Genomic DNA, 19,777 nt, shown 5'->3' with positions numbered 1-19,777 from the left:
ATCCAATGTGGGCATAAAACAAACTATCACCTCCCACTGCAGATAATTTAGGATATCAAAAGAGCTGAATATTTTTCTATTATGTTTAATTTACACTTCTCATGGAAGTAATTTGGAACAGATGTTTTGATGCATGAATCATTCTGAATGTGACCATTAGTGTTGGGGGAATCGAAGTGTCCGAAGTGGACACCAAAGTGGATCCAAATGTCAGGGAAAATTCTATTTGCAGTGAAGCCGAATTTCCTCGTGCTTCGTGGTAACGAATAAATTATCCCTGAAATGAGTAAAAAAATAAAAATAAAAAATCATACCTCATCCATTAGAGCATGAAGAGCCTGCCGCCACCATCTTGATTAAAGATCCCGCACAAAATCTCGTGTGCGGTGACATATGACGTCACAACGCAGGCCGACATGCTGACATCATCACAAGCCATGGAAGATTTTGCGCTGGATCTTCAATCAAGATGGTGGCGGTGGGCTCTACACGATCAAATGGATGTACTTTCTAATGCCATAATTTCATATTGCATAAAATGTAGTGGGAAGCTAGAAAAAATAGTATTTTCTTTTAAGAATTCATCTCAACCTTTTTTAAGCTATCCACTGTTCCTGTTGTGACCACGTCCTGAGGTTGACCATTCCACAGATTTACAGTTCTCTTAGTGAAGAAGCCTTGACACCCCTTGACACCTCTGTAGACTGAACTTTTTCTTCTACTAACAAAGGCAGTGTCCCTTGTCTTTTGAGGGCATTTGACATGGAACAGCTTTTCACCGTATTTTTTTGTATGGCCTATTCATATATTTGTAAAGGTTAATCATGTCCTCCCTTAGATGTCTCTGCTTAAGACTAAATAAATTAAATTCTTTTAATCTTTCCTCATAATTAAGACCCTCCATCCTCCATGCCCCTTATCAGTTTAGTTGCTCTACTTTGTACTTTTTGCAGCTCCAGGGAATCCTTTCTATGGAGTGGTGCCCAAAAACTGACCTACATGTTCCATATAAGGCCGCACCAACACTTTGTAAAGTGGTAATATTACATCCCTGCCCAGCGAGTCCATGCCACGTTTAATACATGACAATATCCTGGTGGCCTTAAAAGCAGCTGATTGACATTGTATGTTATTTCATCTATGATCTATAAATGACTCTCCCAGTGTTACCTCCCCTAGGAAATATGGTGCACAGAGATTATTATTACCCAGATGCATAACATTACATTTATCAACAATGCACAAGTTGATGCCAAAACACTCAATAGTTTATGGACATCTTCCATAGACTACAAAATACTATGTAGCTTGGCGTCATCTGCAAAAACATAAATGGTACTATTAATCCCATACTTGATATCATTAATAAATAAAATAAATAATAGAAGACCCAGCACTAAACCTTGGGGCACATCACTTATAACCTGGGACCATTCTGAATAGAAATCATTGACCACAACTCTCCTTCAGCCAGTTTTCAATCCAATTACAAACTATACTTTCTAAGCCTATAGACCTTATTTTACCGATTAAACATCTACAGTATGAGGTTCAGTATCAAAAGTCTTTGCAAAATCCAGAAACACTACATCCACAGCCAACCCTCTGTCCAAGCTTCTACTCACCTCAAATCAGGTTAGTCTGTTCCTGGTAAACTCATGCTGGTCATCACTTATGATATTATAACATACTCCTGTATATAGACCTTTAGGAGTCCTTTAAACGTTTTTACCACATCAGAACTTAAAGGGGTATTCCAATTAGTGATGGACGAACATCTGCCTGGATGGTTCGTGAACGCGATTGTGCGAACGCGATCAAATGTTCGCGAGCCGCAACTTCGCGGCGGGTCCTATTCATTTTAATGGCAGGCGAATCTGAAAAACATTCGGCTCATATTTGCAGCCAAGAAATAATTACTAGAAGTGCACAAATAGTCCCACAACATGGACAGTGACATACCAGATGTATTATTCGAATTTGCGATCTCTATTATTTTTTTTCAATGTGAAATATCAGAAATATAATTTTCGCGTACGCGCATGCGCAAATGCACTATACAGTATCCAAATGCACTATAAACAAAGTATATTGGTATATAACACCTCTCTTCAATCAGTTTTTTGGGGGAATGACTGGTATATCACACCAATAGAAATTATTTGTTCCAATAACGCTTGTCCCTCTATATACCTGCAGTATCGCAGCAGAACCGCACACAACTGCCGCACATTACAAATGCACTATAATATACATTCTAACATAGAAAGTATATTATAACATTGTACAAGGAAGGAAATCCATTAGAATATATATAAAGAAAAAAGGGTCCATTCACACGTCTAAGTGTTTTGTGGATCCGTAAAACACGGACACTGGCAATGTGCATTTCGCAATTTGCGGACCGCACATCGTCGGCACTATAATAGAAAATGCCTAATCTTGTCTGCAATTGCGTACAAGAATAGGACATGTTCTATTTTTTTTGCGGTAACGGAAGCACGGATGCGGAAGTGCGGATCAGCAAATGCGGATGTGGATCAGCAAATGCGGAGAGCACATTCGGTCCCAGTGAAAATGAATGGGTCTGCACCCGTTCTGGAAAATTGAGGAATGGATGCGGACGTGTGGATCGAAAAGATATCCCTCAAAATGAAAATAAATTAAATGATTAAAGTTAAGCAAAAAGCATAGATGTGGTCGGCAATAACAAGTACTTGGCGGCACTAAATCAGGTGCTCGGCGACACAAATCAGAAACCATATGTCCTACCACAATCCGTGGGGGGGTTCCAGTGCACATCCATGAATCCCGGAGGGAAAGCAAACACCATCTATCCCTGGGCTAGATGATGATGTGGTATTGAAGGACAGGGTGGGCAAAGAACTGTCCCTGATATTGCCCTACAGGGGGGTGCTATTCTGGCCCTGATAGCCTAACCACAGAGCACCCGCCCTGAAAAGAGCGACCCTGTCCGGAACCTTACTCTATATAAAAATGGCCCTAGTAAGCCCCTAGCCCCCTGACTTCCAGGTGATTACTATATAGATCTATGTGTTTTTGACTCATTATAAACGTACAGTGGCCAAAAGTTTTGAGAATGACACAAATATTAGTTTTCACAAAGTTTGCTGCTAAACTGCTTCTAGATCTTTGGTTCTGTTGTTTCTGTGATGTAGTGAAATATAATTACACGCACTTCATAAGTTTCAAAGGATTTTATCGACAATTACATGACATTTATGCAAAGAGTCAGTATTTGCAGTGTTGGCCCTTCTTTTTCAGTACCTCTGCAATTCGACTGGGCATGCTCTCAATCAACTTCTGGGCCAATTCCTGACTGATAGCAACCCATTCTTTCATAATCACTTCTTGGAGTTTGTCAGAATTAGTGGGTTTTTGTTTGTCCATCCGCCTCTTGAAGATTGACCACAAGTTCTCAATGGGATTAAGATCTGGGGAGTTTCCAGGCCATAGACCCAAAATGTCAACGTTTTGGTCCCCGAGCCACTTAGTTATCACTTTTGCCCTATGGCACGGTGCTCCATCGTGCTGGAAAGTGCATTGTTCTTCACCAAACTGTTGTTGGATTGTTGGAAGAAGTTGCTGTTGGAGGGTGTTTTGGTACCATTCTTTATTCATGGCTGTGTTTTGGGGCAAAATTGTAAGTGAGCCCACTCCCTTGGATGAGAAGCAACCCCACACATGAATGGTCTCAGGATGCTTTACTGTTGGCATGACACAGGACTGATGGTAGCGCTCACCTTTTCTTCTCCGGACAAGCCTTTTTCCTGATGCCCCAAACAATCGGAAAGAGGCTTCATCGGAGAATATGACTTTGCCACAGTCCTCAGCAGTCCATTCACCATATTTTCTGCAGAAGATCAATCTGTCAATGAAGTTTTTTTTGGAGAGAAGTGGCTTCTTTGCTGCCCTTCTTGACACAAGGCCATCTTCCAAAAGTCTTCACCTCACTGTGCGTGCAGATGCGCTCACACCTGCCTGCTGCCATTCCTAAGCAAGCAAGGTCTGCACTGGTGGCACTCCGATCCCGCAGCTGAATCCTCTTTAGGAGACGATCCTGGCGCTTGCTGGACTTTCTTGGATGCCCTGAAGCCTTCTTAACAAGAATTGAACCTCTTTCCTTGAAGTTCTTGATGATCCTATAAATTGTTGATTGAGGTGCAATCTTAGTAGCCACAATATCCTTGCCTGTGAAGCCATTTTTATGCAACGCAATGATGGCTGCACGCGTTTCTTTGCAGGTCACCATGGTTAACAATGGAAGAACAATGATTTCAAGCATCACCCTCCTTTTAACAGGTCAAGTCTGCCATTTTAACCCAATCAGCCTGACATAATGATCTCCAGCCTTGTGCTCGTCAACATTCTCACCTGAGTTAACAAGACTATTACTGAAATGATCTCAGCAGGTCCTTTAACGACAGCAATGAAATGCAGTGGAAAGTTTTTTTGGGGATTAAGTAAATTTTCATGGCAAAGAAGGACTATGCAATTCATCTGATCACTCTTCATAACATTCTGGAGTATATGCAAATTGCTATTATAAAAACTCAAGCAGCAACTTAATATTTGTTAGTCTCAAAACGTTTGGTCACGACTGTATATTATAAGTATATCGCACCCCTCTGTGTATCACACATATCGATAGCACACCTATACTAAAAGGACTTTTGTGGCCCTATTATCTAGCGTTTGGTGTCCCTAACAGCCTGTCCCTGCTCCACACAGCAACCTTTCCCTACACTGGCAAAACACTAAATGTAAAATGGCGGCCAGATCAGGTTTATTTATAAGTTAGGGGGTATGTCCATGTGCTGAAACTTTTCAATTGGCTGTCCTGTACCACCTGATTGATGTGTCATGGGTCAAAGTTCTTCACAATGTAAAATAATATGGCGGGCGCAAATATCTCCATATGTTCGCATGTTCGGCGAATCGCGGACACGCAAAGTTCGCCGCAAAACGACTGCTGGGCGAACCGCAAGGCCATCTCTAATTCCCTTCTCAGACAATGTGGATATATTGCTAGGATAGTTTAAGCGTTAAGAGTTGTGCCTTATTTGTGATGTAAAGTGGACATTGGAGTAGGCTTATAAATGGAGCAGGTAATTGGGAGTACAGATTTTTATCTGGGCCCTGAAGCCTCATTACACCTCTGACTGTAAAGAACATTCGCTGTCTCCTGAATCTGCTAGTCAACTAGGACATGGTAGACAACTGATGCCATCAGTGATGCAAAAGTTCTTTCTGAAAGGTGTGCTCTAGTGATGAGCAAACTGATTCTAACAAAATTGAATTCCCTCAAAATCAGCCTCCAGGAGTAGGGAGGAGCTTACCTTGCTGCTCAAGAGACTCTCCTAGGCTCGGACTGGCCCACAGGGAAAGAGGTGAATCTTCGGGTGGGCCACTGTGCAAGGTGGGCCCCTAGTCCCCCGCCCCCTGAACAAGTGGCACATGGCACAGTAGACTGTGATACATACAGATAAGCATACTACAGTATATCAACTACATAAAAAATGGGAAATATTATTTAACAAGATTAAAAAATAAAAATAAAAAAGAGAATTAGATCGCACATCCACAAGCTTCGCTTTGATCTATAACTGCTTCTCAGCAAAATTAACATTGCTTCTCAGCGCAATATTTAGTTTACGGCCCACTTATACGGCATGCTATATAAGAGGCATTAGTGTACATTTTGATCAAAAGGCATAAGCCCACTCACCGCGTCAAGGTTGCCTCTTGGAGTGGGACCTATTCTAAATTTGGCACTGCACTGCCTGGCGACCACCGGTGCCAAAGCTCCACACCAGCAGGCGTTGGGATCCAGCCACCAAACAGCACCCCTGTGTCGGTGGTAGCCGTGCAGCACTGCGCCAAATTTAGAATAGGGTCACATTCAAAGAGGCAACCTTGTAGTGGTGAGTGGGCCTATGCTTTTTGATCAAATTGTATACTAATTACTCATGTACAGCATGCAGCATAGGGGTAGGTATATGATCAATTGTGCTGAGAAGCAATGTTAATTATGCTGAGAAGTAGTTATTAGATAAAAGCATAGTATTGAGGATGTGCGATCCAGTTCTTTTTCTTATATTTTACATGTTTTGTAGAATCTATGCTCTTTTCCCTCCTGGTATCAGCACGCCTCCCCATTCAGCCCAGGTGCTTTTAATTAGCAGGAGTCTGCATAAGGGTATAAATTCCTACCTTTCAGTTGGAGCTCCTGAGAGTATGTGATAAGGTGAGTTCCACACCTGTTCACATGGTGCAGTACAGCACGGCGGCCATTGTTGCTTTAGTGGGCCGAATGCAACCCAGTCTGATGCTGGACCATGTCCTTCCCTCCTATATTGACAGTGCCAGACATCTTGCCTGGCCCTGTCAATCTTGCACCAGCACCATTGCTCTAAGCATTGGCGCAAGCGTAGATGATCTGCTGCTGCTACCTGGGCAGCTCAGATACCGACTGCACATGTGCCATCCAGAAGGGAAGGCAGCACTCCTCCATGCAAAGCCACCACCTCCACTTCTAGGTGAACCAAGATATCAGCAACACATGCGCCAATCTAGAGATCCTCTGCACTTTGTGCTTTTAGAGCAATGCTACAGGTTAAAGATTGACAAAGCCAAGAAAGAGGTCCGTCCCTGTCAACCAAAGTGGAGGGGAGTCTCTTAAGCAGCAGGGTCAACCTTTTGCTGCTCCAGGAGGCCGATTTGGAATTAATTTGCTCATCCCTACAGCCTTCTAATTCCACATCACAAACATTGGAAAGCAGAAGCTAAATAGGATGTTTAATGAATATTATAAAAGATTATATCAAAAGACCTCATGGCACATAGGTAGCCAAGGTATATCAAGTATGTATCAGCATTCTTCAACTGGACAGCTTTCAATGTAGTGCTCTAGATTTCAACTCAAATATGAAAACAGCCTCATCTGCAAGTCTTCTGAGCTCCCTCTACCGAAATAGATCTCCAAGAATGCTTACCCAACTATTTAAATGTCTGCTGCTTCCAATGAAAGACCAATTATCAAATAAAGCTTATAAAACAAACTTTTGAAGGATGAACTAATCGATTTGTAACAAACATTTTTTTTTTTCATTACAACATTCACAAACATTTGACCCACAAACGACGAAACTGCCATTTCACTGTGAATTGGCAAGAGGAAGGAAGGGGTCACACCTTTTCTCCTGCTCCTCCTCCTAGCAACTCCAGAGAAGTCTTTTAGTCGCATCCTCCCTGTCTTCTCTGCCCATTCCTCGGGGGGCACCTTATTTTTCCTAATTAGAGGTAACAAAACCCAACAAGCACAACAGATAGTCAAGAGTGTCTCCCTGTTGATTGAAAACAGTCAGCATTCGAGCTGCCATGAGGAGGGTGTTCAGAGGGAGGTAGGGGACCCCATGAATGTGTTAGTGGTGGTAGTAGTGGTAGCAGTAGCCACGGTGGTGGAAGTAGGGACTATGGTAGCACCAGTGGCACTCATGATAAGCACAAAGTAAGAATTGGGAAGGGGACCTAGGAGCCCGAGATGACATATCACAGTCTAATAAAAGTGGCGGGGAGGGACGACAAAAGTATTGCCATGTGCAAGATCGCGGGTAATCAAACACAAACACAGGCACCATGGCTCTATCGCAGCACATGATGCAGAAGCGGTCAACAGCTAGCACAACAAGAGTGTCCTTTTTCTCCCAGTCTCCTTGGCAGCAGTCAGGCTGCATCCACATGCAGTTCAGTTTCCATGTCATTATCACTTACTGCTTCTCCCACTCAGACTATTCTTTTGCTCTGTCACCACTTGCCGATAATGAAATGTGTTGCTAGGAAGCAACTGTGCATGCCCAGCAATCCATTGGTGCACAGGCTTAACTCCCACCTGTTGCTGGCGGTGCAGTCTCTGCTGTACCACTTAATGCATTCTTCTGCATTTAGGGAGATGATGGTGTGAGCTCGGCCTTGCTGGAAGATATCTAGTCAGCATTGTTTCTAAAAATAAAAATCTATCACATGGTGGAGAATGTGTGCCACATGGAGCAGCTGTTATGGGCAGGGATAGTACACGTCTTTCACGGCACACTGATTCAATGTTTTTTTGGGCGAGGCAGCATTGCAGCAAGGCCAGGACCTATTGACACCTCCACATTTGTGTAGGTCTGGTTCCCGCTCCAGTCACTTATCAACTTCCTCCTCCATGGACATCCTTACCATCCCTAACAGCAGCAGAGCAGAGTGTTGCTCCCACCCCTTCTCCTATCACATGTGTAAAGTGAAGTGCTGCCATACCGTGTTAGAGCTGATCAGCCTATGTGAGAGTGGACACACAGTCGATCATTTGGTATCAAGCAGCGAACATCTGCTGTCTCCCTGCCAACTCCAACTGTGCAAGGTGGTTAGCGTCGGTGGCCGGAATATTGTGGCTGCACTACATTTGGGGCACATGTGATAAACCTAGTTATGCAATGCTTTTTAAAAATAACACTGGCTTGTGAAAGGTGTTGACAATGTTCAGGAGACTGTCCTTGCATTTTAGCCATTCCTACGTGGCAAAGAACTCCCTCCTGGACTTGTAGTGACAGAATAGTCTGCTGTTACACCACTTTCTGGAATCATTTTGTTCATATGCTAGAGCATCCGTAGGAGCAGCGTAAAGCTGTGAATGATTTTGTCATGCACCAGACCATCTCAGCAAGGAGCATGTGTTGTTTCAAGGTCAGGCAGTTGCAGCTCATCAGAGATGCCCGTCAGAGATGAGCGAAGTTGTGAAAAATTCATTTTGACTGCTTCACCAAATTTCACAAATAAATTTGATTTGGGACAAAATACTTAGTCACAAAGCGAATTCCTTTGTATGTAGCTGACGCAATGACAGGGGAATGGCGATTGTGCCGCCCACCATCACTGAGACCCTCAGATGCCATGTTCATCGCTTATCGCGGCATCTGAGATTAACCCCTTAGGGACCCATGACGTACCGGTACGGCATGGATCCCGAGTCCTTAAGGACCCATGACGTACAGATACGTAATCTATAGTTCTGATCACCGCCGCCCGGTGATCGGAAAACGGTGCCTGAGCAGGCACCACGGCTAAATGCGCGGGGGGGTTGTTGGCGATCGCCGCAAACCGCAGGTCAATTCAGACCTGCGGTTTGCGGCCTTTTATTGTGTGGGCGGTGGTAGTCGGCGGTGCCATCGGGTCCCCATGGGGCTGTGGGGGGGACCCAATGGCATGGAAGGCAGCGCAATGCCTTCCTGAGGCATCTGCACTGACTTCCAGTACACACAGTATTACTCATACAGCCAATCCATTCCAATACAGAAGTGCACCTTAAGAGATTGCTATGTTTTGACATTTTTGAAGTTCATAAAAATATTTATCAACAATATACTTCTCGATGCTTTTATGTCGAAATATGATCGTACAAATACGATTAAGTACGTCAACAAGTTAACTATTTGCTCGGGTATACGCAAAACTGATATATTCAGACTCTTCATATAGTTTTTTGGACCATTGAAAATTTGGATGATTCATTCCATGACCAGGTTTTCCTATGAACCATTACCCCTATAAAGGAGGGGCCTCAATAGGGGGGACACTAACCACTGATGAAGGGGTCAATTTCTTAAACCACAAAACACAGACACAAATTTTCGACCGATTTAGGAGGAGCATAATTTATTATTCCATTGATCCGATAACGCCAGCCGCGGGAGGTCTCTGCTGTACAAGGGAAATCTACCTTCAGCGAACCTACGTGGACTTCCGGTGTTGGCGTGGGATCCTCTCGAAGAGTAACAGCCCTCGGGACCAGAGCACCGACATACACAGAAGGCCCACCGAGACAAGGGTAGGCAATTTCATAGAAGCCCTCCGGGTAAGATCGAAGTGTCTACGATAATAAGCGATCGCTTTGCGAAATTTAAAGTGGGACGCCGCTGTCTCAGGTTAAGGAGCGGGACGCGGCTCTGCATATAGCCAGTATTAACCTGCACCTTAGACTGGAGTCCAAGTGTTATAAACAGTAACTAAAATCAACTGCGTATACCTAGAGCACTTGATACACACAACAAAAACGTTCTTGATGCCCAAATTTTTTTTTATGCCAGGTACCTATTGACGGACTACCATTTTTATCTTTATTCCCATTGATTCCCAATTTCACTTTTATTGCTGTTTTAAGTATGCCTTATATTAGCACTAATGCTGCTATATTTAATCAATTGTGAAAGATTTATTAACCAATTGTGAACCTCCATTTAGATATATCAATAAATGTTATGAATTATTATCTACCGTTCTCATTGCTATAGAGAGTACCCCACTGTTATTCATTATTTCCTCTTTCAGATTGGGTGATATCTGTTAGTGGGTGCACCTCACATTGTTCCCTAGTCACTCTTGTGCGGGATACCCCCATTTTATTCACCTAATAACTATTTTTGCAGGTATTACTATGTATTATAGAAGTTGAGAAATTGAAACTTGGAAATTTTCAATTTAAATTTTTGGGTAAATTTGGTATTTTTTTATAAATAAAAATGTTTGTTTTTTTACTTCATTTTGCCAGTGTCATGAAGTACAATATGTGATGAAAAAACAATCTCAGAATGGCCTTAATAAGTCAAAGCGTTTTAAAGTTATCAGCACTTAAAGCGACACTGGTCGGATTTGCAAAAAATGGCCAAGTCCGTAAGGTGAAATAGGGCCGAGTCCTTAAGGGGTTAAACTTAATACCTTTCAGAGGTTAATCCAGTTAAAAAAAAAAAAAATACATACTCACCTTATACATTTGATCACGGAGAGGCTGTCATGGCCATCTTGATTGAAGACACCAGGCAAAAAAAAGATTTTGTGCGGTTTCTGCAATCAGGTATGAGGTATGTTTTTTTTTTTTAGTTTTTTACCGCCATTTTCAGAAAAATAGATTTGTTTCCAGCGTGAGGAAATTCTGCTTCCCAGTTAATTGAATTTCTCCTGAAATTAGGATCGAAGTTCACCTCGGATACTTAGATTCGCTCAACACTACTTGTCAGGTGCTATTCCCTGCTGCTAATCCGCTACTGCCACTACCATTACACAACACACATCTAATGCCTTGTCTGTTCCATACTGCTGCCGCTACTATTGCCACTGTATGCTACGATTACCCTACCCTTTCTTCATCCACACTATACTACTGTTGTCCCCAATTGATAGTGAGAATTTTTCCAGGCTCATTGAGAAAAAAAACATTCTTTGGCCACTTGGGCATAATGGGCCACTTTTTCTTCTGACATTTAACACTTGTGAGTGTCAGGTATAAATACAGGAAGGCATTCTGCCTATTCAGAATGAGCCATGCTTTTTTCTGACTATTAACACGTTTGCAAGTATAAATATGGGCAGGCATAACTGCATAATTTTTGGAAGCTTGGTCCCAAAAAGGCACAGTTTTTTCTCAAAACACCATGTGTGTTTAAACACCATCTGCTCTCTAATATGAAGCTTTCTAATATGAAAAATCGAAAAATCATAACACATGCGACGGCTCAGCTTTTTTTTAAACACACTGTTAGTAAACACTGTCAAACATGCGTTTACCCACAGCTATATATGTCAGTGTCACTCTGACATCACTAGCTATTGCTGTCATTGCATTCAAGAGCTTAGGGAATGGGGACAGAAAGAGCAAAAACCAAGAAACAAAAAGAGATAACATCTTTTTCTAAAGAATCCTAGCAGACTACAGGGTGTTATATACCAATTTGGCGAATCAGACACAAAACAAATTTAAAGAAACTCACTCACCCTTACTTTGAAGTGTAACAAAATAAAGTAAAGCCTACCATGACAGCATGTCCTTTTCAAGTTCTAAATGTCCAGAGTAAATGGGTCAAAATCAGCAGATGTCCCTACTACCAAAGCTTTATCTAAGTTGTTCTATCTAGAAATGGAAGTGTTAAAAATCCAAAGATATTGCTGTTATTTTAGCTAATAAATGATTATTAGTTATATTGTTTTAATTCTTTTATTTATACAGAACATAGCTTAAATGGACTACTGCATAAGGCCTCGTGCACACAAAAGTATTTTTTCACGGTCCGCAAAACGGGGTTCTGTTGTTCCGTTTTTTCTTCCATGTCTCCTTGATTTTTGGAGGATCACCAGACCAGAAAAGTGAAAAAAAATCTAAGTCAAGTTTGCCTTGAAAGTGATTGGAGAAAAAACGGACACAGATCACGGACGCGGATGACAATCTTGTGTGCCTCTGTCTTTTTTCACGGACCTATTGACATGAATGGGTCCGCGAACCGTTGTCCGTCAAAAAAATAGGACAGGTCCTATTTTTTTGACGGACAGGAAACACGGATCACGGACGTGGATGACAAACGGTGCATTTTCCAAGTTTTCAACGGACCCATTGAAAATCACGGAACAACGGACACGGATGCACACAACGGCCTCATGCAGGCCTAAATCATGATACCAATTTCATAGCCAGGAGTCTGGTGGTGATTTCCATAGAGGTAAATGCTATGTGAAGACCATATAGAATAAAGAAAGTGATTTCTCGAAACCATTTGGTTGTTAATAGATACATCTTTTGTTGTAATTGGCTTCACGGTAGAGTATTGACAGGAGGTTTTGGAGAAGGTTGCTTCAGAGGAGCAGAAGAAGCATTTGTGGGGCAGGCTTGGCATATAGGTGGAAAGATCTGGATACCTCTGGTCGGTGACCAGTCTAAATACAGTTCTGGTTTGTCTGTACTGAAAACTTAACCTATAACAGAATGCTAAAACAGATAATCTTGCCAAAACTGTTTGTCAAACTGCAGGATTCACTGCATGTTCCTGAAAGAAAAAGTAGCTGAGCTGTGTGGCTTCGCAAATGTGTGGGGCACAATTTTTTTTTGTCTTACTGCAGATTGGTCAGAGGGGGCGGAATGACCATCCTGTCACTTCCAGGCCCCACTGAGGCAACTGAAGCAACTGAAGCATGTGGACACCAGAAGCATCGAGAATGGGAGGCATCAAACTGGAACCAGGAGGTTCCGACAAGGTAAGTAGTGTTTTATTTATTTACTTTTTCATTTTCAGCCCAGGCCTGGCCACCCCTATTTTTTAGATATCAATCTCTATAAACTATTAGATTGGTGGGGGAACTACTGCTGGAATCCCCACCAATCATGAGAATAGGCACCCTATGCTCATCAGAGCTCCCCAAAATCAATGGAGTGGCAGCTGGAGCATGAGTTCTGGAGTACAGAACTCGGCTATTTCTGGAACCCCCATAGAGATGAATGGATCAGTAGTTTGCATGCCTGACCTGTCGCTCCTTTCATTTTGGCGTGCTCCAATGAGTACAGGGTATACGTTCTTGTGAACATGGAGGTCCCAGCAGTAGGACCCCCACAGATCAAATAGTTATACCCTATTCTGTGGGTAAGGGATAACTTTTAAAAACTGGAATCTCCCTTTAACATTTACCTTTTTGATTTCAATCCCATTATTTTCATGAAAGCTTTCCTCATATCTTTATTACGTAATGTATATATCATTGGGTTGAGAGCAGGTGTTACAACAGTGAATAGAACTGCAATAACTCGATCTTGATCTAATGCATTCTTGGTGGAAGTACGTACATAAGTGAATATGGCTGTGCCATAGAGAAGTACCACCACTGTGAGGTGTGCACTGCACGTGGACAATGCATTTTTTCTTCCTGTCGCTGTCTTAATCCTTAACAAAAATTTACTGATACAAATATAAGAGAGAAAAGTTAGGACAAAAGATGTTATTGCTAAAGTTCCAGTTATCCTGATAAGAAGATACAGGTTCAAAGTCGTGTCTGTACAAGCCAACTTCAATACAGGCTTAACGTCACAGAAAAAGTGATTTACTAAATTTGGTCCACAAAATGGAAGCTTTGCCGTTAAGACAGTGTGTATCAATGCATGGAAAAATCCAGCCACCCAAGAGACCAAAGCTAACGTCGTATAGACCTTGCTATTCATGATCTGCATATATCTCAAAGGGTTACCAATGGCTACATATCGATCAAAGGACATGGTAGTTAGGAGCATGACCTCTGTGCTACCAAGGAAATGAAAGAAATGTATCTGAGAAATGCAGCCACCAAAAGAAATTGTTTTCTTGACTACCAAAAAATCTATCAGCATTTTAGGAACAGCAACAGAGGAGAAGCATAAGTCAATGAAAGACAAATTCCATAAGAAGAAATACATGGGTGTGTGAAGACTTTGGTCTATTCGTGTGAAGACCATAATGGAAAAGTTCCCAAAAATTGTCACCATGTAAAACATCAAAAATATTCCAAAAAGACTTAACTGGACCTTTACTATATCTGTGAGACCAAGCAAGATAAATTCAGTTACTGATGATTGGTTCATGCTGCAACCATAAGATGAAATTGAAAAAATATAATATTGTCTATAACTACTTAAAATAAATAGTTGAGCCAAAAAACATCAATAAAAGGTCCAATCATATGTAAGTAGGGTAAAACACTTAAGCTTATTTTATAGGTTGATAATGTGTATTTAAAGAAGAAAAATTATCCCTAAAATAAAGGGGACAAAAATTAGAAAATTAATGTTTTGAATAAGACAGAAGTAAAGGGTTTCCAAAATTCTTCGAAATTAACTAGAGCTTATTCATTAGAATAAACACTGTACTGTATACACAGCTCCCACTGAGGCCTATTTCTAGAGGAATAGCAATATCAAGTTTTGACTACATTCTGGTCTGCTGGCCTCCTTACTGTATACTGTGTAAATTCTTTATCTCTGTCACCTTGGCTTCCATATTCTTTGTGAATGTTTTCTATTATATCAACAAAATAGGGTTTTCTATTATATCAACAAAATCACCTACACTATAAGTTATTATGCAAAAGAGAGTGTATGGAGTGGGCTGCTGCTCTGAGCCAGCTTTATTCACAGCGGGTACCCAGCTGCAAAGACCGGAATCGGCAATGGCATTGAACCCGGTCATTTAACCTTTCAAATGCCACTTCCAATAGCAATCAGGGTATTTTTTGGGTTAGGTAGAGGGAGGGGGCTTCATCTGCCTTCTGATCTCACAGTGAAATTACAGGGTTCTGATAAGTTACCATGACAGCCTGGGGCCTTCTGAAAGTTCCCAGGCATTTCATGGTTAGTTGCCTGTAAAGCTGTGCACAAGGCACGGCTCAGCAGGCAGAGTGTAAGAATCTCATAGACCACAATAGTATTCTATTGTGGTCCACGGGACAAGATATCAAAAGATTGCATGTTATTGTGTAAAATGTAAAAAAAAAACCAAAAAAAAAAACATAAAATATCTTACATCTAAAAAATAAAAAAAACAACATAACAGGTATTTCTGCATCTTAAAATGTCTGAACTATTAAAACATAAAAAATATATTTCCTGTGTGAAAAAAAATTAAATACACATGACCATTTTTTTGTCACCTTGTCCCCCGTAATAAAAATTGATCTAAAAGTCAAACATATCCCCAAAATATTATCAATAAAAACCACAGTTCGTCCAGCAATAAACAAGCCCTCATAGAGCTCCGTAGAAATAAATAATAATAAAAAAAAAAATTATGGCTGTCAGAAAATGGTGATTCAAAGAAATTTTTATTTTATTCAGAGAATTTTAAGTAGTAAAACCATATGAATTGGGATTGCTGTCATTGTATGGACCAGCAGAATGATTTTTAGCATGCAGTAAACAGTGTAATCTCAAAACCCTAAATATATATATATATATTTTTTATTTATTTTTTTCAATTTCACCCCACAGCAAATTTGTTTTCCCCGTTTTCTAATAGAAGACATGGTAAATTAGAAAATTAGATAGTGGCATAAAAAAAATATAACTTGTCCCCCAAAAGAGCCCCCTGTGAACAGAAAAATAAAAATAAATGATGGCTCTGGGAATGTGAAAAAACGGAGCCTGGTCTTTAATTGATTAAAGAGGTAAAAAATTATAAGAAAGATTTTAGCATTGATGAGGAAGATGTTTCTATCTTTACTGACTTGACTTTTCCTAGGACAGGATTATTAAGGAAAGACTAAAGGAAACATTTATTCCATTTGATGTCAGAGACTAGAAGCACCTGCAGGAGATATTTGCGTTCCATTATTTTTTCCGCACAAGGGAAAGACGTATCTGTACATTCATTCGTTCATTTTTGGAAGGCCAAAATGTTATTTTTTGTTCCATTACCTTTAACTTTATATATCGCTTGAATGGGAAAAAAACCCAAAACCTTGATATTGGGTGTCCCTACTTTTTCACGTGACTGTATGTACCTATTTGGTAATTTTATTACTTACCTCTGTGCACTTTCTATCGATTGGTCTCCATTTCAGCTTTTAGAAAGAACGCATATTTCAATCTTAAATAATGCTACTGTACATAGAACAGTAGCTTTAATCCAGCAGGTGATAATCTGATTCTGACACAGACTAACTACGGAATACAGGATTTCTGTTAAGTGCTAATAGTACTATATACCGTATATATATTATTTTATATGCCCATAAGACAATCTCATTGAGGAATACATGTACAATCTCTATCTCCTGGGGATCGATGAAAATGTAACTTCAATTTGTCTCTATGCTAATATGGGAAAAATAGCAACGTAGAAATACTACAAAGCATCCAAGCTTTACGGAGTTGTTATATGACACCCAGACAGGACTTTATTGTGCCTTTATTTGTTAATTGTTTGGAACGTATTTCATATAAAAAGAGGAGGGTATGTACGACCCTACCTAAATACATATAAAGAATAATAGAATATAAGTATTTTTGACCTCTGAACTTCTATAGATGGCAGCCAAACCACCACTCAGTGCCTCTTTGCGTATCTGGTAGGGGATTACTGGCTGTCCAGTATAATGCCCTATAGCGTGTATGTAGATATTAACGCTGTGCAATCTACGGTACGTTCAGGCTGGTATATACTCAACAACACCACTGTAGCGCAGTATATGACCAGGACCAGGGCCGGCCTTTGGGGTGTGCGGGCTGTGCGGCCGCACAGGGCGCCATAGCAACAGGGGCGCCGGGCGGCCGACAGCCCGCAATGTAATATGGGCAGGCGAGGCGGCACTTATGTTTTCCCAAGTATTCAGCAGGGGGCGCCCGGCGCCCGTTGCGGTAAAAAAAAAAAGTTGCTTATATAAGTTGGGGGCGGCTGGCGGCGCCCCTCATTCTGCGCCGCCTGAGTGGCTTGCCGCTCTAAAGAATCCTGCCTGCGCCTGTTAATGTAGCGTGGCCGAGCTCTGTTAGGTCCGCGGTACAGGAGCTTTTGTTTCCTGTACCCGGCCGGACTGACAGGAAGTGCTCACTTAGTGTGCACTTCCTGTCAGTCCGGCCGGGTACAGGAAACAAATGCTCCTGTACCGCGGATCGAACAGAGCTCGGCCACGCTACACTAGAGGTACACTAGAGTGACAAGGGGGGAGGAAAGAAAGAGAGAGAGTGACAAGGGGGGAGGAAAGAAAGAGAGAGTGACGAGGGGGGAGGAAAGAAAGAGAGAGAGTGACAAGGGGGGAGGGAAGAGAGAGAGTGACAAGGGGGGAGGGGGGAGGAAATAATGAGAGTGATGGGGGGGGGAGGAAATAATGAGTGATGGGGGGGGGGGGAATAATGAGAGTGATGGGGGGGGGGAAATAATGAGAGTGATGGGGGGGGGGGGAAATAATGAGAGTGATGGGGGGGGAAATAATGAGAGTGATGGGGGGGGGGAAATAATGAGAGTGATGGGGGGGGAAATAATGAGAGTGATGGGGGGGGGGGAAATAATGAGAGTGATGGGGGGGGGGGAATAATGAGAGTGATGGGGGGGGAAATAATGAGAGTGATGGGGGGGGGGAAATAATGAGAGTGATGGGGGGGGGGAAATAATGAGAGTGATGGGGGGGGGAATAATGAGAGTGATGGGGGGGGGGGAAATAATGAGAGTGATGGGGGGGGGGAAATAATGAGAGTGATGGGGGGGGGGAAATAATGAGAGTGATGGGGGGGGGGGGGAAATAATGAGAGTGGGGGGGGGGGGAAATAATGAGAGTGATGGGGGGGGAAATAATGAGAGTGATGGGGGGGGGAAATAATGAGAGTGATGGGGGGGGAAATAATGAGAGTGATGGGGGGGGGAAATAATGAGAGTGATGGGGGGGGAATAATGAGAGTGGGGGGGGGGAATAATGAGAGTGATGGGGGGGGGAATAATGAGAGTGATGGGGGGGGGAATAATGAGAGTGATGGGGGGGGGGAATAATGAGAGTGATGGGGGGGGGAAATAATGAGAGTGATGGGGGGGGAATAATGAGAGTGATGGGGGGGGAAATAATGAGAGTGATGGGGGGGGGAAATAATGAGAGTGATGGGGGGGGGAAATAATGAGAGTGATGGGGGGGGAATAGTGAGAGTGATGGGGGGGGAATAATGAGAGTGATGGGGGGGGAATAATGAGAGTGATGGGGGGGGAAATAATGAGAGTGATGGGGGGGGGAAATAATGAGAGTGATGGGGGGGGAAATAATGAGAGTGATGGGGGGGGAAATAATGAGAGTGATGGGGGGGGGAAATAATGAGAGTGATGGGGGGGGGGAAATAATGAGAGTGATGGGGGGGGGAAATAATGAGAGTGATGGGGGGAATAGTGAGAGTGATGGGGGGGGGAATAGTGAGAGTGATGGGGGGGGGGGAATAATGAGAGTGATGGGGGGGGGGATAATGAGCGTGACAAGGGAGGGCGGGTGGAATAATGAGTGACAAGGGAGAGGGGGGATAATGAGAGTGACAAGGGAGGGGGGGGGGGGGGGGGGGGAGAGAATGACAATGGAGTCCCCAGAGCCAGACTGCAGCCAGAGTCCAGATCATCTTATTGTCCTGGTGGTAAGTAGACAATGCAATATGTTTATTATTTAATTGTTTAGTTATTAATACTACATTGGAAACAAATTTTCTCAGCTGGACACCGGCCGACACTGTGCATGCGCTGGGAGCCTCACCAGCGTTTAGGGTAGGGAAAAAGCACTGGCCCGTACGTAATTTTTCCCTTCCCTAACCGCTGGTGAGGCTCCGGTGCATGCGCAGTGTCGGCCGGTGTTCAGCTGAAAACATCCATCCGATCACTGCGCATTGGCCCATAGTTTTTCCCTACCCTAACCGCCGGCGAGGCTCCTGGCGCATGCGCACTCTGCTGTGAAATTTCCCTAACCTGTCGTTGTGCGCCTGCGCGGCGCTGCACACCTCCTCACGTCATGTCCGGTGCGACCGGAAGTGACGAGGGTAGGGAAATCTCACGAACTAGGGAAGTATAACATTACACCGGCCTTTGGGGTGTGAGGGCTGGTAACTACTTGGTTGGATAGTCAGCCAGCCTATGCCATGATGCCAGCAACAAGCAGTGTTTTTTTTTTTTTTGGGGGGGGGGGGGGGGGCGCCACAAGGTTAGCTCGCACAGGGCGCCTGAACACCTAAGGCCGGCCCTGACCAGGACGATACCAGTTACCATGAGTTCAGAGGTACTAGTGACTAGACTCTTTAAAGCTACGAGGCGGGGATCTAATTACACTCTGTGGGTAACAATTGCTGACATCACCACTGATAATGTGTAGTCCCTTCACTGCCCCTATTGTTACATAGCTATATTGTCTTGGCTAAATATTATAGAAGGCTGTGTGCCCTATCTCCATCCAGAGGATTGCGCTAAATCTGTACCCTATTCTA

The 19,777-nt window shown here is 42.8% G+C and overlaps 1 protein-coding gene across 1 annotated transcript; it reads right to left on the bottom strand.

The window, feature by feature from the left end:
• Positions 1-13,501: 13,501 nt before the first annotated feature.
• On the bottom strand, positions 13,502-14,428 carry LOC122921308 (olfactory receptor 12D1-like). The gene has a single exon (XM_044271286.1). It carries the CDS (start codon positions 14,426-14,428, stop codon positions 13,502-13,504), a length of 927 nt encoding a protein of 308 aa, XP_044127221.1.
• Between the last annotated feature and the right edge of the window lie 5,349 nt (positions 14,429-19,777).

The sequence above is a fragment of the Bufo gargarizans genome, chromosome 11 (genome assembly GCF_014858855.1).
Source record: "Bufo gargarizans isolate SCDJY-AF-19 chromosome 11, ASM1485885v1, whole genome shotgun sequence".
NCBI classification, from domain to species: domain Eukaryota; kingdom Metazoa; phylum Chordata; class Amphibia; order Anura; family Bufonidae; genus Bufo; species Bufo gargarizans.
The sequence above is the reverse complement of the archived record's forward strand: the minus strand, read 5'-3'. Positions and strand labels throughout refer to the sequence as shown.